Genomic DNA, 24953 nt, shown 5'->3' with positions numbered 1-24953 from the left:
GCTACATGGTCTCCTGACTCTCCACTCTTTTCTCTTCCAAGTCCAACATACTGCCTTCTGCTCAAAAGGCTTCAGTGGTTCTCTCAAGTAGCAATTTCCCTGCTTGATTCATGCAAAGAACGCTGAACTTGGTTCCAGATGACTGGGGTTTAAGAACTTAAACAATTTGAACTGTCTGAACCTTTATTTCCTTATTTATAAAATGATGATAAAAGTTGTCAGAGAGACACATCAACTACTAACAATATCTGCCTGGTTGCCACCGGTCCTTCCATAAATATTAGTCTTGCTGACTTGTGTGGCCCAAACTGGCCTCATGCAAACCAGCAAACTTCACCTTCTACCACCTCCCACCTCTCCGTCACCTGTGGCCCTGCTGGCTCATGAAAGAGCTAGCTGTGTATTTCTGTCCACAGCAGTTCTCCAGCCGTCCTGCTTGTCCTTTCCTTCCTGTCCATCTAAAGCCTCAACAACTACTAAATCTTCCTTGACTCCTTCACATTCAGTGTTTTCCTCAGACCTCCTCCTCCTCCTTTTCTTTTCTTTCTCTTCTTCCACTCCCGCCCTTGCCCTCTCTCAGTATTTCCTTACTCTGTTCATCCCTTGCCTCTCTTTCAATGTCCAGGTTACTCTCCAATAGTAAGGAAAAACTGACAGTGTCTTATTAAGTTGTTTCTTCCCCCCTGACTTGCTTCCCACACCCCCCCTAAAAAGCTAAGGATATCTTATCTCTCTGGCCTTCAGGCTTCCTTGGTTGCCCCCATCCTAGGACGAGAGAACATTAGAGATATAGATAGAATAAGTGAGTGGATGACAAAGTGTACATCATAAATTCAGCTCTTATTTATACACTGTATGGCAGCAATTGTCTCCATAGCCTTAAAGTTTCAGCTAGAACATATCCTCCTTGAAAGCACTAAGCCACACACATCTACCGCATAATCTCTATCCACCAGTGGACTTCACTAAACCCTCAACTAAACTCGAAGGCTAAGCAGGTAACAAATACTTGAAGCAACCAAGCGTGTAGCTTTATGGACTAGTGGTGACAGGGGTGCACCAGCCGCTATAGGACCTACCACATAAACTTAAAAATATATCATCACCTTTGCAAACCACATAAGCACGTTTTCAGGCAGACTTGGTCCTCGGCACACAACTTCAGACTCCTGATCTGGGATTTTTCAAAACTCTGGCAAGCCAATGAGAAGTTCCCTTAGCTGCCTTGTTATTCTTAATAATTCAGTTCCAGCCACTTGGAAACACTTTCACAGGTACCATAACATTTTTACATTCACACTTCCAGTTACTTGGCAAACACACTTCTAAAAAGATCACAGAAAATGACAGAATAAGGGATATTCCTACATGCAGCACTCTACAATATAAAGCAGAATTTTCTTCCAAGCCTCTAATTAGCACATCCATTCCTCACACACATGAACACTAAAGTGTCCTATTAAACAGTGGGTCATCTATCAACATGCTCGGCAGCCAGCAGGATTGCAGCACAAAATCTAACTTGGCCAATAAATTACCCCCATAAAATTGTCCCATGATTTCAATTCCTACAGTGATAATACCTAGATCAGTAATAAGGGAATTTTCAAAAGCTACATCAGGCCTTGAAAAGCTATTCATAACTGAAAAACATAAGAACTATATTAATGTAACAAACCATTTTCCTTGACAGACACTCAAGGATGAATTAGACAAGCAAACCTGGGGTACAAGTCAAGCCCCAAGGAGCAGGAAAGAGGTAATTCACCATCACATAAAGTGGTCTTTTTGTGCTTTAAATTAAAGAAGGTCAAGTCAACTTAAATACATACAGAAAAGTAATTGCCGTTGTCAGAGAAATGTATCCTGGCTTCATAGAAATTATAGGGCATAATTATGTTGCATCAACCATATTAATTTTAGCAGAGAAATTCTTGGATTTGCTTAGTCCATACCCTACTTTGATGGGGTGTGACCAGTTCTTCGATGCTCCCACATTTGTCTCTCCCACCACACCCCAGAGATATTTCTGCTTGCCATCTATGATGGTCAGTTTTATGTGGCTGATCTATAAGCCCCAATTATTCAATCAAATAGTAATTTAAGTGTTGCTGTAAAGGTACTTTGTAGATGTGATTGAAGCCTTTAAGCAGTTGACTTTAAGTGAAGGAGACTATCTTGCATAATCAGTCCATTAAAAGGCCTTAAAAGGAGAACTAAGGGGACCCTGGAAAAGAAGAAATTTCACTTGTGCACTGCAGCTTTGGCTCATGCCTGAGAGTTTAAGCCATCGCTGTGTGTTTCAGAACTGTGTGGCCTGGCCAGCCTCCTCAAGTGCAAAGTAAATTCTTTGCATTTATAACTCTCTCTCCTCCTTCTCTTTCCCGGGAGAGAGAAGGAGGAGAGAGAGCTGTGAGTGCATAAGACAGTTTATTCTTGTATTTTATTAATTACTGTACTATTTTCCACACAAGCAACTATAAACCTACTGTTGCCTCACCCTGACATATATACAATTCTGATTGATACATCGTTCCCCAACAAAACTGAGCACAGATTCTGAAGATAATTGAGCTATTCCTAATGACCAGGAAGGTAATGTCTAGCTTCTTTGTAGTATCCTAAAAGCTAAATATTTCGCAAGCAAAATTAAGGCTTGGCACAAAAATAGGGGTGGGGGAAACTTCAAGAAGTGCACTATTACTCTGTAGCCCTTTCACGCCTAAAGATCTGGTGCACAGCCTCTGATCCAGATCACTTAGCCCAAACCCTCTTTGACGTCATCAGGAATGCAGTGACAATTGATGCAAAATAACACTAACTCAGATACACGAGAGAAGAGAACACTTGGCTAGAATATGAAGATAGCATTGTCTTGATTCTAAATTAACCTCACCAATCTAGAATGAAGGGTTTCTCTTAGGATGAATCATGAAACAAGTTACCAGTAATTTATTTGTGGTTCAGATTTGACTTGAATTTGGACCTTTCATTTCACTCATCCAACATTTTTAATGTGTTTGTAAAGTAAGAATCATCTACAATTAAATTTGATCTTAGAAAATTGTTTAAAGTAGAGTGAAAAATAGCTAAATGGAGAACATGCAAAAAATCCTCTTTGAGGTGCACACTTAATCTCTTCATTATTCTTCATTACTGAAACAAAGTCACCGATCAAAAGATGAACAAAAAGAAATGGCGCAGAAAGATTATCATGCAATATAAATTACTCTAACATTTCCATGATATTTGATAACCTGAAATTTAGCATGCATTTATTTATTCCTATGAAAATCTTGCTGTTTTCTTTTTCAAAATCTACAGGTAGTTCATTCACTGTGGTGGACTTCTTCCTTTCTCCAGTAGAGAAAAAATTTACCTTTTCTATCACCATCTGCCAAAAAATTCATAACCACTGGTTATGACAAAAGAGGTTGCTGATTTCAGGAATTGTGAGGTTAGAGCGGTTGTCAAAACTCTCAGAACATCAGCCAGTTGTATAAATCAGAAACTAGACTCAGGCTTCTGGGAAATGAGGCCTTTAGAACTAAACAAGCTACTCCTAGGGAAAAAAACTGCTATCACCTTTCATTAACCAACATTTGCCCTCGCAATGGAGAGAGAGGAATGCTGTGATGTAACATGAGAGACAGAGAGAAAAGCAGGAGAAGGTGTAAGAAACCGACAGAGGGCCAGTGTTATGCTGTGGTTATATAAGGCATTTATTTCCTGGCTTACCTTGGGCTAAAAAGAATAGCCAAAAAAAAAAAAAGTTATGCTGTCCATGTCAGTAGGTAAAATTACATGATAAATAGCAAATTATGATATTCACACTGAAAAAAAAAGAATTCTTTTTGTTAATTCTCCTCTTTTTACTATGTTCTTTTTCTGCCCACCCCATCACATATCAAGTCACATTTCCTCTCTGTTATCTCCTCTCAGTTTTGGACTTTCCCTTCTCTCTTTTCTTTTTCTACCACTATGTTTCAGAAAACCATGGAAGAGCTCAACTATGCCCCCCTTAGTTTGACTGACCACAATCCCCAAAGAAAAGAAAGAATAGATTAGAGAATCCAGGTTGTTTCACCCAGGTGGCTCAGGTGGGTGGCATGACATATCCCCTAGCTTGTCACCAAATACCCTTCACAGACCCTTCCCTTTCCCAGTGTCCTGTGCCTTCTCAGGGCTCTCAGCATAAAAGAGCCAAAGAGATTCCTGACCTTCATTTGGGAAAAGGACTAAGAAATAATGCACTGTTCTTTCTCCAGGTTATTCTGTGTAAGTGGTGCAAAAGGAGGAGGACTCTTAACAAGGCCTTCCCTCCATCACTAGCTGGGCTTCCTGCCCCAGACTGTCCTCCCCTCCCCTTTGTGAGGGCATATGTAGCATAAAGATGCTAGAGGTTGGCATGAGGCCTTGCTCTTGCCCAGCAAGTCTCATGTGAAATGGGGGTGGGGATGCTCCGAAACTACAGAGAATGAGGGAGAGGGTGCAGGGCATATGTTGTTTGAGGGAGGTTATTCAGTATTATTATAATACATGTTTCTGTTTGGAAAATAAAACAATACCTATTGTTTTTAATAATACAAACTAGTAAAAGAAAGGCTTCAAAAATCTTCTGGGGTTACCTAGCTATGTGGAAAATAGACTTGATTGCAAATGGGAGGAAAGGCACAGAATCTCAATGTCAGCGGACATGTATGTGAAATGTTTGTACCTATCAGAAAGCAACAAAATATTATAAAGCTGTTCTGGTCATTAGTGTTAAATGTATATATAAAGTAGTGACTATAAAGAAGGAAGGAGTCCTGCAAATCAGAAGTAAGGGCTCAGAACTTCTGATCCATTCCCTCCCCAAGTTCCCTGAAGGATAGCTCCCCCCTGCAAAATTTGGAGCAGCCCTTTCCCTGCCCCAACCTCTGGGTCCTGCCCCATTTTCTCTCCCTTCCTGGACTCTCAGATGCAAAGGCAGAGGTTACATGACTCAAAGACACTTTTCCCCTTGGCCATGCCTGGTCTAGATAAAGGAAGTTTTGATGCCAAGAGTACCTTCACAGGCAGACACTTGCGTGCTGTCCTCTTTGCTGGTAGAGAGCAAGCGGCGCAGTTTGGGTTTCTGCTCCGGTCCTGTCTGCTTGCCTTTCTCAGGTGCTCTTGAACGGAAACTCTGGGACCGGGACACAGAAATCTCAAACTGTTTGATCACCTCCTCATCAGAGTCGGAAGATGTGCACAGCTCTTCATCGTCTCCAAAGCTGTTAACTGGGAGCAACAAGAGCCATGAGTTTCCTGCGGGGCCCACAGGAACACAGAGGCAGGCAGGCAGAGAAACAGAAGAGCGTGGGCGATTAGCTTGGATCAAGCAGTGCCAAACTGGACGGAGACAGTTTAAAGCATGGTTGAAACACAAATTTGAGTCCAAATCAAAACAGGAAGAGATAGCTCATGAGGGTCATGGGAAGGGGATGGCTAAAACCCAGGAGAAGCCACTGGGACAGCCCCAATCAACACAACGAGCCCCCTCACGGAGCAGGGCAGCCCTGCTGATTTCTGGTGCTGACACGTGCTCATAGCCAGGAGGACAGCTCTCCGCGCACGTGGCTCATGTGCAGACTTAGTCAACCATGACAGAAAACACGCTCTTCGCTTCATCGCCGCTATTAAAACCCACAGAGCCAACTGAGATTTGCAATTGAGATTTTCCAAAAGCTTCCTCATTTTGAAAAGAGGCATCCATATTGAGTGTGTGTGTGTGTGTGTGTGTGTGTGTGTGTGTGTGTGATCTTGTTTCTACTAGACATGTCCTGATGCCCTCCTCAACACCAACAGCCCAGCCCAAATACCCTCGGAATTACTTGTCCCACTTTCCCCACATTCCCCACATCCCAGCACAATGGTCCTCCTTCAGTTTCTCTAACACGCCCAGATGATTCCTGCCTTTGAGTTCTTTGACTTCTTTTTCCTTCTGCCAGGAAGCCTCCCTCCCCTGGTTCCTGTCACCATTCAGGTGTCAGCTCGACTGTCACTTTACCCTAGTCACTGTCCTGGTTGGCCTACCTTAAGCAGTTCTCCTCATAGAACTTCTCATCTTTATTTCTCTCTTCTCTCCCAGAACTTCCATAAAATAACATCGCCTGTTTTGTTAACCAGCGTGTGCCCATTACACAAAATAATGCCTGTTGCATAGTAAGTGCTTAATGAACGCTTGCTAAATGGTGTATAAATTGGTGAATACTCAGTGTTTTACCCCAGCCCGGAAGGCCCCCCACATACACACAGTTCCCTGTGTCTGGAATACTCTTCAGCCCCCATCCAGACTAGTCAAGAATCTAGCTCACCATTCAGGTCTCAGCCTAGACATTGCTTCCTCCAGAAAGCCCTTCCGTGGCCCTTCATGTCAAGTTCAGGGCTCCTTCCACGTGCTGTAAAAAGCTCTCTGTCCTGCCCTGGCAGTGCTCCCTCCAGTGTTGGGACAGAATTACCTGTTTAACTGCCAACCATTCCACCTAACCTGTGCACACCAAGAGGGCCCATCAGACTACCCACTTTATATCCCTCCCAGCTCTAGCTCTGTGCCAGGAACATGGCAGACTACTGCGTAAATATTTTCTGAGGGTGAATTCAAAATGATAAATAATGAGATATTAGTTTTTGAATATTCCCTCCTTCTATCCAAAAGGCACACAATGACTTTTCTTCTGGGGAGGAATATAGTTGTTAACTCACAGATGGGTCCTGAAGATCACTTCTGAATCAGAAGCTAAGAAAAAAATAAAAGGCCATATTTTAAGTGAGAGAAAATACTCTAAACACCAGCCTGGTCAAAACATTTATTCTCTGGCTTATTTAAGAATTGATATTTTTGAGGTTCTTTGGTAGACTAGTAATAATAACAAACACTTCTTGGAATACTTTTTATATGCCAGGAACGATCCCAAATGCCTTATACCTATTCTCTCATTTAATCCACACAAAATCTCTATTCATTTTCCAAGTAAGAAAACTGAGTCAGAGAGAAATCCACAATGGGCTGGAGACCACACTAATAGTCTCCCAACAATCACAATCGGGAGAATCAAGACTTGAATCAAGACAGTCTGCCTTTGGAGGCCATGTTTGGAATCACTGTGCTGGAGAACCAGAGAAGTGGTGGAAATAATTCTTATTCTCCATGTTCACATTAACTAGCTGAACCCCAGTAGCCAAGTCTTTTAACCTCTCTGGCCCTGCTTCTCCATTTGTGGATCATTTCTAACATCTGGATCATTTCCCAGGTCTTTTCTAGATCTAAATTCTCTGACTCCAAACTTCCTGCCCATGGACATTAAAATTGTATGTTTCTCTCCTTTGTTGCAGCAGTTAATCCAAAAACAGAGAGCCCATCATTGTCAGCTCACTCATTTCTATTGGCTGTGACCAGTGCCATGGGAGGACCTGAAAAGCTAAGTGTCAGAAGAGACTAGATTTCCCATTAATATTCTAATCCATCCCAACAAATAACCATCCCAATGAGCAGTCTGCTCAGGTCTCAACATGCTGGGCATCGCACTCTAGAATGGGGTGAACCATCATGTGTAGGAGACATCCAGAGACATATTGGAGTAGAATTAAATTCTTGCCACCTTTAGAGTATAGGACCAGCTAAGCACCCGGGAGGAAGTCAGGGGGATACATATGCCGAAGGGGCGGTTGAATGAGACATTCACTGGGAGACCTTTTCAATGCTGAGACTCCATTTCACTGGTATTGCTAGGTAAGCATTTTTCTAAATTTAACTAACCATAAGTCATCAATTTCAAATTAAGGGGGTCAGCTCATAGATATTTCCCTATGTATAAAACCAGTAATTAAAATTCATTAATATTCCAGTATGTGGTCCTCAATTTCTTTCTAGTGAGTCACTGATTACCCACAGGGTAAGACTCCCTCACTTGATATAATAATCATAATAGTAATTATAACACTTCCCATTTACTAAACATATACCACAGGGCAGGCACCTTTCTTGGGACTTTGCACATATTATCCCATTTAATCATCATAGCAACACAAGGAAGTAAGATTATTATTATTCCCATTGTAGAGACAGGAAACAGGGGCATGGAGAAGCTAAAGAGTTTTCCCTAGGCAAGAAAGTTACCACAGTATCAAAGCTGAGACTGAAACATCGAACTATATTCTTAGCCACTGCGCCATCAGACGTCATTGCATCGGGACCCTGTAGCAGCATGTAGCTGACTTTTCAGAGTAAGTTGAGAGGGAACTCTGCCACCTCCCCCTTGAAATCTGCCAGGAGGTTGTTTACTTTTTGAGAAGATGAGCAATGGGGCAAATGGTCAGTCTGGTCAGTCTGTGTAGGAGTGAGTGCACATAGACAAGCTGCAGTTTAATCAGCTATTGCTCCTTATGGGATTATACATTCACCTGCCATGCTATTCTAAGCCTTACTGCCCAAAGCTCAGGGAATTCTCCGCCTACCACACAAAAACCTTTCATCCCTTCTGGAAACCACTGAACAGGAACAGAAGTCAACGGTGATGCTACTACGATGATAAAATCAACCCCATATATGGCATTTATCATATGCCAAACGCTGTTCTAGAGCTTTACATACATTACCCTATTTACTCTTCACAATAACCCTTAATGAAATAAGTACTTTATTATCCCCATTGTATGGATGGGGAAAGTGAAGCCCAGTGAAGCTAGTAATTTGCCACAATCATAACAGTTAATAAATAGTGGAACTATTATTCAAACCCAAGCTGTTTGCTCAAAAGACAGTGCTATGAATGACCATAAGCTGCCTCCAGGAAAAAAAACTTCTTAAACCCTGGTCAAAATCTACACAATCATGTTTTATCACTACAAAGACACACATCACAATAGGCTGGGCTAGAAAGAATTTTCATAAGCATCTATTTATTCCCTCACTTTGCACAAACAGAAACTAAGGCCCAAGAGGCAAAGTGTTTGCCCACAGTTATACCACGTTGTCTCCAGCATTCCAGGTCACTGGCTTTGCTACTGTTCTGTCCAAGCTCTCTCTCCAATGGGCTGTTTTTTCAAAGTCAGATCTTGACTCTTATCTTTTTGAAAGACCCCAGCTACTCGCCTTGTCATGAGTCTATGTCAACAACTAAATGATTGACCTGGGTTTCATTCAACTTAAATATTTGAAAACCACAAAGTCTCATCTGGGTTGTAGCACTTATTTCAGAGATAAGATTATACTGTGTCATATATCAAGTCCAACCCCTTTGAAGCTGAGTGCCTGAGAAACCATACAGTGGAAGTTGGATTTAAATCTTCACTCTTTCTTCATCCAATTACCTTGCTAAAATAACAGGAAAAAACTGCACAATTACAATGGATGTGGATACATCTTGAAGTTTCTATTGTTCTTTTCACTCCATCACAGAATGCAGAGACATCTTAGGTACCATCTAAATATCAGACTCCTCTGCAATCTTTCTGACATACAGCCGCCCAACTTCAACACTACTTTACACACTGTCTAGATGCTGCTGTGGGCTTCTTGCACGGCCAGAAAGCTCATGACTTTGACACTCAGAGAGAGCTATTTATAGATCCATCAATATCTAGTCCCTAGTCTAATGCAGACAGATTGTCCTCCCCTCTAATTTTAACGATTTGTTTCTATTTTAAACAGATAAGGGCAGAGGAAATGGTATCTCCACCTTGCACATTTAAGAGAGGAAGATGGGTCCCCAGCATCACAGGATCTGCCTGTCAAGTATAACATCAGTTAGGCTGGAGTGGTTAGGGACGTGGAATCTGGAGTCAAGCTGCCTGAGTTTGAATCTTCTATTTGCTATTTTGAGTCTTAAGAGAGTTCCTTAGTCTTCCTGAACATCAGTGGTTTTATTTTGATATTCCTTCTTAAAATTGTTGAGAGGACTAAATGAAATAAACCATATGAAGGCACTTAGCACATGCCTGGCATATGATATGTTGACCATTATTATAATTCGCTCCATCACAGCAGTGCCCTGTGTGGAAACCCTTTTATGAAGCCTACATTTACACGCAAAGGAAAGAATGTGCCTGTTCTTGCAATGTCTCACTTGAAAACTCATCATCAGTGTTGTCGAGGGAGAAGGATGGAAGAAATAAGCACTGGACAGGGGAAGATTAAGTTGATAATTCGGGTTGTGTGACCTTCCTTACCTCACCACTCTTTTTCCCAAGTCTGGAGGTGGGGCACTCTGTAAGAGTTGGCAATGCCCAACCCCTGCTCATTTTGCTCTTTCCCTTAAGACAACAAAACCACCAACTGGTGATGCAAGGACATTATTTCTCAAGCCTGTCTGCTGCTATTTTACAGATGGAGAAAGAATTTCTAAATAATCAGTACAGCTCCAAGATTATTAATTCCTTCCCACCCACGCAGGAGCAATTAGGTGAAGGGAATCACTACTCACGGCCTATAGACAGAGAGTGGAGACAGGCAGAGGCGGGGAGTGCAGGGTGGCGCAGGTTCCAGAGTGCTACTTTTAGCTACAAGTGCAGGAAATCCCTTATGTACCGTATTTCTCAAATACTCACAGCAAATATCTGCCCATTGTGGCTGGATAAAAATAGAAATAAGAATAAAATGGTGGTGCCCTGGCCAGGATGGCTTAGTGGGTTGAGTGCAAACCAAAAGGTTGCCAGTTTGATTCCCAGTCAGGGCACATGCCTTGGGGGCACGCAAGAGGCAAGCAATCAGTGTATCTCTCGCACATTGATGTTTCTCTCCCTCTCTTTCTCCCTCCCTTCCTTCCTTTCTAAAAATGAATAAATAAAACCTTTTAAAAAATAAATCCCTTAAAAAATTAATAATGTTGAACAGACAGTAGGGAATTCAAAGGTGCAAATTGCACATTTCAGATCCTAAGAAAATGGCCACATTTCTAGGAGCACCATCCAACCATTCTCGGATTCAGGCAGAACAGAAAAAGATTTCTGCAAACCATCCTGCACTGATTTTTTTTTTTGGACAATGCTCTGCGCAAGTCCCGGTTCCACAGGAGAGCTTCAGTGCTGCTGCACAAGTGGGCACCAGTGGGCACAAGTGGACATAAGTGGGCTGTACTGAGTGGGCTGAGCTACGCACCATCTACAATGAGGAATATTTTACTTTAATGTGGCTTATATTTTTGTAAGATTCTGTTGGCAAATAGAAAAAATGGAAATCATGACACTTTAAAAGTTTGAATATCTATGATAATAAACCACCTTCTTCATTCTATAGAAGAGAACCTAAGAACGAGACTACTTCAGAGACTTATTTATAGTCAAATTGCTAGTTAGTGGCCCGGGAAGGATTGGTTAGTGTCTGGTTCTCCTGTTGCATACCTGCTTTGTCACCCTACACCTTGTATGAAATCTTTGACAATTCCATTCCATATAGAAACAAAGAGGTGGACTTGTCATGGTTAAGTGTCAGTCAAACAGAAAATATTTTATAAAAAAATAGTAACATACAGATCACTATACAAGAGAAAAGTTGAGTTACAATATTGAGACTTCCAGTCGTGATAACAGCAGAGTAAGCAATTTGAACTCACCTATTCATAATGATAAATTCATTTACAAATGAAATGTTAACCAACTAGTTAAAGGCACAGAGACTGAGCAAGAGCAGACAGAAACTGGAGGAAATCCAATTTTTGAGAGAAGGAAACTTCTCTGGGTGAGATACATGGTGACAGTGCTTTGCTGCTAAAAGCACTTGTAAGTTAGTGAGGCACAGGGCACCCAGGCCCCAGGCAGATGTGGGAAGTCTACTGACCCGAGGGATACAGAGTGCAGAACAGCCAGAGCGGCTCAAAATAGAGGGAGAAGCTTCAGAAAGGAGCTTCTGAAGAACCACAGAGAAGGAACACCAAAATCTTCATGGACTGAAACTTGAACTATGAATGCTTAGGGGAGAATCCAAGGAACCCAGAAAAAGTAACAGATTCAGAGTTAAAAATTGAAGCAGACATTTTGGCTGTACCCTACCTTAGGCAAGATTGAGTTAGGAACTTGAATTTGGCCAAATTAGAAGGGTTTGGTCCACCCACCAGGTTTTCCATTAAAACTCTAGAAGGATCAACCTTAGAAGTAAGACTAAAAGCACAAGTGAAATGAGGCCATTATAACAAAGTATAAAACCAATACTTCACAAACTCAAACCAACTAGTAATTTAATTGTTGGCTAAAACAAAAAGTAACATTCTTTACAGGAAGATGAAAGAACCCAATGCTTCTACAACATGTCATATTTCATGTCCAGCGTATAATAAAAATTACTAGACATACAAAGAAACGATAAAAATGACAAAAAAGGAAAAAAAGAGAAAAATGTGAATCATCAAGAAAAGCAGTCAATTGCAACTAGCCTCAAGGTGACTCAGATGTTAAGTACAGAAGACAAAATCTTTAAACCATCTTTATAAATGAGCTCAAAAGATCAAAGAGAAAAATGATCATAATAAACATACAGTAGGATAATATCAGCAGAAAATAGAAACAATAGAGTTAAATAAATATATATAATTGAAAACAGCATCTCTACAATAAAAAAGTGCTGGACTAGTTTTATAGCATATTGGAGATGGCAATGAACTTTAAGAGCTTTCAATATAAAGTAACCAATTGAAGAACATAAATTTGGAAAAATAAATAATGCCTATGAACAATGATGGCATATCAAGTTCTGCACAGTATGTGCAATTGGAGTGCAAAAAAATATGGAAAATCATTTTAAAACTAATATCTGAGAATCTCCCAAACTTAGTGGAAAGAAAACAGTTAACATACAGATTCAAAACTGTTGCCATCCTAGTTCAAAAGTTCAACAGCTAAGCACATCAGAGTCAACTAGCTAAAAATCAAAGATGTAATAAAACAATTGAAAGTAGAAAGAGAATAAAACATTATATAAAGAACAATAACGCAAATGAAAATGACTTCCCTCAGAAAAATGAGAGCCAGAAATTATATGTCTAAGTGGTGAAATAAAAAAATTGTTAACACTGAATTCTATATCTAGAGAAAATAACCTTCAAAAAGGAAAGCAAAATAAAAACATTTTTATATAAACAAATACAAAATTTATTACACCAGCACTTCAAAAAATATTACAGGAATTTCTTCATGTGAAAGAGAACTGGTAACAAAGTAAATCTCAGACCCAAGGTAAAGACTGCAGAGCAATAACAGCAATGGTACATATGGTAAATACAAACTGATGTTTTCTGCTTTGACCTTTGCTAAAGACAACTGGAGAAAGTATATATTATTATATTGTGGGGTTGATTACATGTGGAGAAGTAAAACATATGATAACAATAGCACAAAAGAGAGAAGAGGTAATGATTTACACTGTTGCAAAATAAAAATCATTGTCAAGTGGTGTAACACAGAGTAAACTTGCAAAGGGGTAGAATATTAACTCAAAATGGACTGTATAAACCACAGATGTGTATGTAATTCCTAGAGCAACCACTGAATAAAGAAAATACAAACAGGTGTAGCCAAAAATTTAATAGAGAAATTATTAAATGCTAAAAATAACAGAAGTAACAGAAGATTAAAAATCCAATGCAGCAAATAGAAAACAAACATCAAAATGAGTTACCTAAATCCAGTAATATTCATACAGTAAATATGAACAAAATAAATACCCCATTTGAAAGCAGAGATTATCAAACTGAATAAAAATATAAGGCCCAACTATATGATTAGTATAAGAGACACACTTTACATATAAATACAAGATAGGTTAAAAGTAAAAGGGTGTAAAAACATACCTTATGCAAACTGCAAGCAAAAGAAAGCTGGTAGAGTTATATTAATATCAAAGTAGAACCAAGATAAGAGTTTTATCAAGGATAAAGAAGGATATTTTACTTAGCACAATACCCTCTATGTTCATCCATACTGTCACAAATAATAACATTTCACTATTTTTATGGCCAAGTAATACTCCACTGTTTATGTACTCAATCCTTTTTTATTCACTCATCCATTGATGGGGACTTGAGTGGCTCTATACTGGGGCTATTTTACATAGTGCTGCATAAACACAGGGAGTATATATTCTTTCAAATTAGTGTTTCGGGGTTATTTGGATATATAACCAGCAGTAGAATTGATAGGTCATAAGGCAGTTCCATTTTTAATTTTTTGAGGAACCACCATCCTGTTTCTCGCAGAGAGCGCACCAAACTGCATTCCCACCAACAGTGCACCAGGTTCCAATTGGTAGTAACAAAATAATCATGGAGATGAAAAATACAGCATAGGGCATATAGTCAAAAATATTGCAATAACTGGGTATAGTGTCAGGTGCTTACTAAAATTATTAGGGAAAACACTTTGTAATGTATATTATTGTCTAACCACTATGTTGTACACCTGAAAGTATATTACAGAAGTATGTAAACTATAATTGAAAAAACAAAATTTAAAAAGAATAAAAAATGATATTTTAGTAATGATAGAGTAATCCATTCATCAAGACACAAAAATCTCATGTATATATACCTGTTAACATGGCTTCAAAATACACGATAAAAAACTAATATGGTGCAGGAGAAATGGACAAATTCAAAATAAAGTTGAAGATTTTAACATACCCCTTCTCAGCAGCTGGCAGAGCAACTTCAAAAACTTTATAAGCATATGAATTTGTATTATGACCTCACAAATAGATAATTGTGGTAATGTAGACCTGAAAAGATCTTCGATAATTTTGGGGTACAGAGTTCTATAAATGTCATGTGATACCAATATCCACACTACTCTTATAGAAAGTAGAAAAAACATTTCTAAACCTATTTTACGAGACCAGGATAACCCTGACGTGGACCAGCAAACATCTGACAAAGATGTCACAAGCATAGAAAATTACACACCAATATAACCGATGCTTATAGCTACAAAAAATCCTTGGTAAAATACCAAGAAGTGGACTTCAGTAATGTATTAAATGTATTCTACATTGTAACCATGAAGGTTTATCCTAGAAATGCAAATTGGTTAAGAATACTAAAATCAATAGATGGAATTCATCAAGTTAACATTTAAGGGAGGGAGGTGGGGAGCACTGAGGGCGTGGGCTGGGATGGGAGTAAAAGACAGAAAATTGCACTTGAACATCAATTAAAATAAATATTTTTTAAAAAAAAACAATTAAAAAGAAAACCAAATAATCCTCTCAACAGTTACAGAAAAGTTGTTGCCAATATTTAACATCAAGTTCAGATAAAAATTTAAGCAATTTCAGCTCACTTAAGGATGTGCATTAATCTGAAAAGAAGAGAATCTACTCAACTCAACAGCTAACATCAATGATGAGACTACTTTTATATAATGAACTTAGTAAAGTCATTATATAAAAAATATTTTGTAGTTTTATATTCTGACAAGTTGAAACTAAAATTAAAAAAAATATGTTTATAATAGCATCAAAATACATTAGTAGTGAGGAATACATTTAACATGTATTTGAATACATTTGAGGAAGTATTCAAAACTACCACACTAAAGCAATGGCCCTGAGAGAAAATAGAGAACATTCAATATTAACATGTTAATCTCTCCAAATGAGTCTACCGACTTAGTGCAAATCAAAGCAGATGTTTAACAAAATTTTACAAGTAAACTCTAAAATGTATAAGGAAAAATAAAGGATTTAGAATATTCAAAATAATTTATAAACAAGAAAAAAGTGGCAATACCAACACCCCTGATTTTAAGACCTATTACATAGCTATACTAATCAAGACAATTTGCTATTGGCAAGAAGAACAAATCAATAGAATAGAATTAGAGTCCAGAAAGAGCTCTGTACAAGTATGGTTAAGTTTTTCTAAAAGGTGCCAGAGCAATTCAGTAGAGAAATTAAAGTCCTTCCAAAAAATGATGCTTAAGCAAAATGAATATTAATGTGGAACATCAACCTGTATCTCACTTGTGTGTCTCTCTGTGTGGGAATCTAATTGTAAAACTCTAAACTATAAAACTCCTGGGGGTAAAAGAGAGGAAAAATTCTTGTAACCTTAAGATATAAAAAAGCATGAATCATAAAAGAAAACACAGATAAATTAGACTTCATCAAAATTTAAAACTTTGAAAGCTCATTAAGAAATGAAAAGGCAAGCCACACACTGAGAGAAAGTATTTGCATGATAAAGACTTGTAGCCAGAGTATCAAAAACCTTTTACAAGTCAGTAATATGTAACAATACAAACCTAATAAAAATTTTCAAACCAACGGTTTCTAAACTAATATGTACAAATGGCCTGTGAACAAATAAAAAATGTTCACCATCAGTGATCATCAGGGTAATACAAATTAAAACCAAAATGAGACACAAGTAAAGTTATTTTAAAGTGACCACATCAAGGGCAAGGAAGTAAAGTACCTGTTGTACATTCCTGGTTGAGATGTAAAATGGTAAAACAATTTGAGTAGTTTCTTAAAAATTCAAATATATACTTGACCATATAATCTAGCCATTCCACTGCTAAATATTTTCCCAAGGGAAAATAAAAGCACATGTCCACACAATGGCTTTTACCCAAATGCTCATAGAAACTTATATTTGTAACGGCCAAAGTGTGGAAGTAACCCAAAAGTCCAGTTAACAGGTGAATGGATAAACACATTGTGATATATTGATCCAATGGAACACTAGCCAGCAACAAGAGGAATTAACTATTTATAACTGTACCAATGTGGATGAATTTCAAAAGCATTAGCTGAATGGGCATGGGGAGGAGTCAAAAAAGAGTATAGTGGTAAAATAAATAAATAAATAAAAGAGTACCCAATATATGATTCCATATACACAATATTCTAGAAATTTTTAAATAATACACTGTGATAGAAAACCAATCAGGAGTTGTCTGGGGTGGGGTGAGAAAGACGAATGGATTACAAAGAGGCATGAGGAAGATTTGGGAGTGATATAAACGCTCGTTTTCTTAATTCTGGTGGTGGCTTCACATGTATAAGTCAGACTCACTAAATTACACACTTTGTATACATTAAGACTCTTGTATTTCAATTGCACCTCAATAAAGTTTTTAAAATATGGTTGAAGTAGAGCTATACCTCTCCCTGCTGCAAGGCATGAGGACGCCCCTATTGACTGAAACATCCCCAGCCTTGAGCCATTTGGGTGCAGTCGACAAGCCTTCAAGACAATGAGGACTAGAACTTGTCCTCTTGCTCTAGCCCTAGAAAAGATGTCCGAGGGCCAGAGTGCCCACCAAATGAAGCACCTCTCTTATCCCCACTGTGTCTACCTGTCTACCTGGGAAGTTCCTCTGGCTTTCTGGCTTATATTCTGAGTTTCTAGATAAGACTTGAAATGCAACCCTCGTTTAGCTCTTGTCTGACCTCTCTCTATTCCTAACAGCCAACAGCCACTAACTAAAGTGGAACTTAGCTAATCTTGAAGACAATGATGCTGCCACAGCCTGGAGTCTCCTCCGCCATACTCAGTTCATGTATTTATCACCAGGAGAAAAGTGTTTGCCTAAATCAGCCCCAGATTTTCTTTGCATCTCTGGGCAGGACTTTATATTACTAGTTATTTAATACCTAAGGGATCAGCCATGTGTCCAGAGCTACTTTAGCCTCCTTAAAACTTTTTTCTCTTCCCCACCAGGCCCAACTCATCCAAGCTATGAGAAGAGGCACCCAGACAACATTGAGGGGTAGGGTGGTTAGCTCCGATTGTGGGGATATTCTGAACAGACCACTATTGCACTCACTGGGCCCTCATTTCTCACTATTTGGAGCCTCTCAAGTACAAATGTTTTCTAAACAGTTGGCTTTGACAATCACTCTAAGCCATTCCATCACTGCAACAGGGCTGACCTGGACGAGAGCAAGTGCTAAACTATCAACATCCCTGTGGCTTTCAAGCTCAGCTCTCTAATTTGTATGCCTCCTATGAGGGAATTTCTGATAGGACCCAAGTGTTGTGTTGTTTTCCGACAATGGTGGCATTTACATACAAATTAATGGCCAAGACTGTAATTTACTCTGCTGAGAACTGAGGTGACCTGATAATTAAATTTCTGCACATGCAGAGAAAACATAAAACCAGCATGGTTTTTCTTGCTTTTTTCCCCCAACCCTCAACAGTTCTCCATCACTCCAAAGAATTCTTACAAGCAAATGTGAATCAACATTTTAATTTACAAATGTTCTGATTAGGAAGGCAAAAAAAAATCCCATTGCCATAGATACTAAAATGCAGGGCCCAGGATGTGTAACCAAGGCTGAGAAAGATAACAAACAGATCCTGTGATTAGCAGGTGTTGCTGCTCAATTTCTAGCTGTTCATTCCCTTGTCGTCCCATCCTACGCTGCAAATCATCCTTAAGCCAGTCTTCAAAGTTTTGTTCTATCTTGCAATAGACCCCAGCCAAGCTACAGAGATAATTACTATAAGACAGTTTCAAGCCTCCTCAGCACCAAATCTACAGTAAATATATCCAACTATATCATGACAACAGAAAAGAAACAGACTGAAATACTCACTTAGCTAAGTAACAGCTTTTCAGAAGAAAAATAAAAGCCATATTCCCCCAAAAACATCATATTCAATGGTGGCATATATACATTAGAATGGTAGCCCCCAGTGATACCCTGAAAATCAGGAAAATGAATGTAAAATTTTCTAAAAGATCCATTCTCCCATAAGGCTTCTATGCCTCAGGTGCCTTATCATACATGCTGACAAGAACAAGCAGGTAATAAGACAAATGAATATTAACAAAGAAATCGCTAATCATGCTTCTTCCCTCAGCTTGTTTTTCTGCGAACATGCATACTCACAGCTGTGACTGTTATATGGCTTACATAATCTAGTCATATTTTCTATTGGAGAAAATGATTCCTGATGAAAATAAATGCATTAAAATTTCATGGATTGCCACAAAAAGCACCTCAATTTTCAGGCATTGAACTACCTGAACAAGCCTGGCACCACTGAATTCGATATGTTGTCCTAGGTATAATATCCTTTGTTCCATCCATATTTTTAACTGTTGTGCAGAATTTACCTTCTATTATTTTTCTTACTTACATATTTTAAAGGGTTTATGTAGCTGTGCCTCTTCTAACATCTTTAAGGAATCTGCAGTCTTAATTCATTCTTCTCTAATCTGTCCCCTTGGTGTCTAATATACTATTAGGAAAAAATAAATGCCTCAATAATACATTTTTAAAAGTAAGTTTAAAATTAGTACCATGGTGCATTAGTCAGGGTTCTCCAGAAAAACAGAACCAATAGGAAAAAGAAAAAGGAAAACTATGTATATATGTATATATGGAATTTGCTCACAGAATTATGGAGGCTGAGAAGTCTCAACATCTACATTGGCAAGCTAGAGATGCAAACGGCCGCTGTGTAGTTTCAGCCTGACTGAAGGTCTGAGACTGAAAGGAGAGTCCATGGTATGATTTCTAGCCGAAGGGCAGGAAAAGGCTGCTGTTTTAGCTCAAGCAGACAGGCAGGCAAACTTTCCCCTTACTCAGCCTTTCTGTTCTTTTCAGGTCTTCAATTGGGGAAGGCGCAGACACATTAGGGAGGGCAATCTGCTTTATTCAGCCTACTGATTCAAATTTCATGCACAGACATGCTTCCAGACACACCCAGAATAATATTTGGCCAACTATCTTGGCACCATGTGGCTCAGTAAGACTGACATGTAAAATTAACTGTAACAAATATTTAAAAGCTAAGTGCAAAGCAGGAAGAATACCAACAAGAAGCAGATCACATGAAGGTTTTAATCCCAGCTCTGACACTTTCTGACTGGGTGATCTTGGATGTTCACTAAATCTATTTATTCATCTTTAAAAATTCTAAAGGAGGAAGTAAAACTGTCATTATTTGCAGATGACAGGACAATACATAGAAAACCCTATGGACTCCACCAAAAAATTACTCGATCTCATAAGTGAATGTAACAGAACAGCAGGATCAACAATGAAATATCAGAAACAGAAATTAGGAAAAAAATCCCATTTGCTATAGCAACAAGGAAAAAAATTAAGTACCTAAGAATGACCTAAACAAGAAGTTGTTCAGGTCATTCTTAGGTACTTAATTTTTTTCATTCTTAGGTACTTAAAAGACCTGTACTCAGAAAACTACAGAACACTAAAAAAAAATTAAAGATGACACAAATGACCCTGGCTGGTGTGTTTCAGTGGATTGAGCACTGGCCTGGGAACCAAAGGGTCACTGGTTCAATTCCCAGTCAGGGCACATGCCTCGATTGCAGGCCAGGTCAGGTCCCCAGTAGGGGGATCATGAGAGGCAACAACACATTGATGTTTCTCTCCCTCTCTTTCTCCCTCCCTTCCCTCTGTCTAAAATAAACGAATAAAATGTTTTAAAAAACAAAGAAGACACAACTAAATGGAAGCATATACCATGTCCTGGACTGGAAAAATTAACATCACGAAAATGTCCATACTACTCAAAGCAATTTATAGATTCAATGCAATCCCTATTAAAATACCAATGACATGTTTCAGAGATATAGAACAAATATTTCAAAAAATTATATGGAACCATAAATGACCCCCATATTCTCAGCAATTTTGATAAAGAAGAACAAAGTTGGAGGGATCACAATACCTGATATCAAACTTATTATAAGGCCACTATAATCAAAACAGTCTGGTACTGGCATAAGAACAGACACATAGATCAATGGAACAGAATAGAGAGCCCAGAAATAAACCCATGTCTCTGTGGTCAATTAATATTTGACAAAGGGGGGCAGGAGCATAAAATGGAGTAAAAGTAGCCTCTTCAAGAAATGGTGTTAGGAGATCTAGATAGCCACATGCAAAAAAATGAAACTTGAACCACCAGCTTACACTACACACAAAAATAAACTCAAGATGGATAAAAGACTTAAATATAAGTTGCAACAGCATAAAAGTCCTACAGGAGAACATAGGCAGGAAAATTTCAGATATTCCATTCAGCAATATTTTCACTGATATATCCCCTAGAGCCTGGGACATAAAGAAAACAATAATCAAATGGGACTACATCAAATTAAAAAGCTTCTGTACATCTAAATAAAATATTAGCAAAATGAAAAAAGAACCAACCATATGGGAGACCCCTTCTTCAGATGAGCTCACCTTACACACAAAATATAATACACAAGAGGGATTAAACTAGCATAAAGTAGGATGAAAATAATCTAAGAATACTCAGTAGTTGCAATCATGTAAGAAAGATTTATAAAAATTAACCACGTATTAGGCCACAGAGGAAGCTTCAAAAATACAAAAAGACCACATTCTAATTTCAAGACAGAAATAAAATGACTTTTCAAAAATTATAAAAAAGATATATTAGAAATTACAAAGATTAACAATGAATGACAAATGTCCAATTCAAGATGTTATCAATCAGCAGATTAAATCAAAGCAAAATACAAAAAATTAAAAAGATAAAAGGAGATATTAAAATACTAATATAAAGAAAACCTTAAGAACAAGAGATGATAAAAACTGCCTTTTAAAGAAAAATCATTGACAAAATTGACTGAGACAAACGATATATTTATAATTATAGTGGACATTTAAAAAGAGAAGAAAAGTTTAAATAATTTTTTAAAAGAAAAACTAGAAAACAGACTAAGAGACACTAAATATAAAATATACAAAAAAAATTGAAACAGACAAATCACATCAAAATGGTTTTATATGATTCCTTCCAACTCTGAAAGAATAGACAACTGCTCTTTTATACAAGCTGTTCTAGAAGAAAAAACTTCCTGTATCCTTTTATGAGGTTAACATAAACTCAAGTAAGTTAATTTATTTATCGACCTCTTATGATCCTAGTTGCAAATATCTTAAACTGAACAACAGCAATCAAAATTTATGATTTATTAACAATAAATACATCAAGAATAAGAATTTATAGCAGACAAGCACAGAACTTTAAGTATCAGTGCAGTTTCTTAAATGTAATTAACCACATCAATAGATTTAAGGTGAAGAACATAATCATCTCAATAGATTTAGAAAATCATTAAATAAATTTCAACATCCACTAGCAATAAGAACTCTTAGCAAACTAAAAATAAAATAAAACTTTCTCAACCAGAAAAAGAACATCTATTGTGTATCATACTCAAAAGAAAGCTTTTTTAAAGTATAGTTGGTATAGGGGAATATAGACGATAATATTGTGATCAGTTTTCACAGTAATAAATGCTTATAAAATTAGTGGGTGATCACATTGTAAGGTACCAAAATGTTTAATCATTATATTGTACACAACTAACTAATATAATATTGTATATAAAAAGTAAACTTTAGCATACTTGGGAAACAATAAAAGACAAGAATACTTGCTTTCATCACTTCCTTGTAATTTTTTCCTAGAGGTCTTACAAGGGCTATAAGAAAAATAAATGAGGAATATAGATTGGAAAATGAGAAATGGAATTCCAAGAGATCTAACTTGCCATGTTAAAAAATCCAAGAAAAGCCAAGGTCAACCTTTAACTTATTAAGAGTTTATCAAGGTCTGTCTCTGATGAAGATGGAATAATAAGTACCAAACTTACCTCCATACATGAATCAACTAAACACTTGGACACAAAAAATTATTCTCAAGATACTGAACACTACACAACAAAAAACAGGGACACCTGTGTGATGAGAAATCAGCAAGTCCTATGATTTCCCAAAGTGACTACCTGGAGAAAGTTTTGAGGCCATCATTCAGGCAAGGGGAATCCAGGCAAAGCGAGTGATCTCCCTGAATTGGGGAGATGGAGCTAGCAGTCCAGGAAGGCAAAACCTGTGAGAGCTCACCAAAGTAGCATTAAAGGGGAAAGCTACAGAAAGAACTACAAAGTTCTGCTGTTTTGAGCACTCAGCTGAATACTGGTGTGTGTGCATGTGAGGAAACTACCATATTTTGCCATGTATAATGTGCACTTTTTGCCTAAATTTTTGAGGGAAAAATAAGGATGCACATTATATATGGGTGGTACCAATTCTGGATCTATGTAAATGTTCTTAACTCTTTAATTTATGCTTAGGCATTAAAAGTGTAACTCTATAAAGCAATAACAATATCTGTATGCAAAATAATACCCTGGAATACAATAATTGGTTTTGTTTCTAAATATAAATAAATAAATACTTGAATTAAAAATTAAAATGAAAGCCATTTTCCTGAAAGTTTGGGCCAAAAGCATGGATGTGCATTATGGACAGCAAAATATGGTACCTGAAGCCACGGGGAGAACCACTGAAAAAGACTGCAGGTAACAATACCTGGAGCCCAGTGCCTGGTTCAACTAGAATAGAAACCTCATACTTAATGGGGTATCAGCTAAACTACTCAGAAGTGCTTTACTTCTGAGTAGTTTAGCACTAGATAAAACAGTACTTTGGTCCTACTTAACAAAGCTTAAAACCTAGACTAAAAAGATCAAATTTTTCCCAAGTAACTTAACCACATCCCAGAACAAAGCTCAAGAATATTTGTATATCCAGAATGCAATGAAGTAAAATTGATAGTGTATGACAGCAAATCAAAAATTTCCAGGCATGCAGAGAAGCAGGAAAATATCACCGATAATGAAGGGAAAAGTCAATCAGTTGAAATGGAGTAAGAAATAACGCAGATAATAGAATTTGTAGACAAGGACATTAAAACTGTAAATATCATGGTATTCCATATATTCAAAAAGCTAGAAGAAAGACTGAACATAATAAATAGAGACATGGAAGATTCAAATGGAACTTTGCGAGATGAGAACTACACTATCTAAAATGAAAAATATGCTGATTAGGGTTAATTGCTGACTGGGTAATGTAGAAGAAAACACTAATAATCTTAAAAAACATAGTTATAGAACCTATCCAAAATGACACCCAGAGAAACATGATCACCGTAAAAACATGAATAGAGCAGGAGTGAAATCTTTGGGCCATACAAAGTACATATAATTAGGAACACTGAAGGCATGAGGGGAGCAGAAAAAATATATAAAGAAATCATGGCCAAACTTTTCCATATTTGAAGAAAATGATAAACCCATTAATTCAAGAGGCTCAACATATCTTAAGTCCAAGAAATATGGTGAAAACTATACCAAGGCACATCATAATCAAATTGCTGAAAACCAGTCCGAGATAGTCAAGGACAAGCCAACAGTCAACTTGAGCATACACTACAGATTATAGTTAGTAATACAATTGTTTCATGAATTGTAACAAATGTACCTCACCAGTCTGAGAGATTGATGATAAGAGACACAGGACAGGAGGAGAGAGTATCTGAGAGCTCCCAGTAACTTCAGCCCAATTTTTCTGTAAACCTAAAACTGCTCTAAAAATGAACTATTAACTTTTTCTCAGTGAAGGGAAAAAAGTTATTACGAACAAAGAAACACAAATAAGCATGACAGCAGGGTTCTCATTGTGAAACTCACAGTCAAGAAATATTTTTAAAGTGCTGAAAGAAAAAAAAATTGACAGAATTCTATACCCAGAGAAAATAGCCTTCAAAAACAGGCAAAATAAAGGCTTTTGGGAAAGAATTCACCACCAGTAAAATAAATGTTCAAAAGAAGACCTTCAAACAGAAGAAAAATGATACCAGATATAAACTTGTAGCCACACAAAGAAATAAAGAACACCTGAAATTACTATGTGGGTAAAAACACAGAAAGACTTAGATTCTTATTATTTAAATTTCTTTTCAAAGTGGCCCAAGTTTTATATGTGTATTGTACTACACAGATGTTAATTTTTACTTTCTTTGGTCTTTCTTTCCCTTTAAGTAAATATATTATGATTTTATTTTTAAGAAAACCACTCCTCTCCAAATCTCAATCCACAAGGTTTGAGTGAGGCCAATGGCACATTTCCTCACATTAAG

At 37.7% G+C, this 24953-nt stretch overlaps 1 protein-coding gene across 1 annotated transcript in view; it reads right to left on the bottom strand.

The window, feature by feature from the left end:
* Positions 1 to 24953, bottom strand: part of SYT16 (synaptotagmin 16) — a 93178-nt gene that overhangs the window by 22173 nt on the left and 46052 nt on the right. The window contains exon 2 of the mRNA XM_037132428.2: positions 5050 to 5262. Within this exon, the coding sequence (XP_036988323.2) occupies positions 5050 to 5262 (213 nt within the window). The remainder of the gene's footprint in view (positions 1 to 5049; positions 5263 to 24953) is intronic.

This window comes from Artibeus jamaicensis, unplaced genomic scaffold (genome assembly GCF_021234435.1).
Source record: "Artibeus jamaicensis isolate MK-2021 breed Jamaican fruit bat unplaced genomic scaffold, CSHL_Jam_final contig_851, whole genome shotgun sequence".
In the NCBI taxonomy this organism is placed as follows: Eukaryota; Metazoa; Chordata; class Mammalia; order Chiroptera; family Phyllostomidae; genus Artibeus; species Artibeus jamaicensis.
The sequence above is the reverse complement of the archived record's forward strand: the minus strand, read 5'-3'. Positions and strand labels throughout refer to the sequence as shown.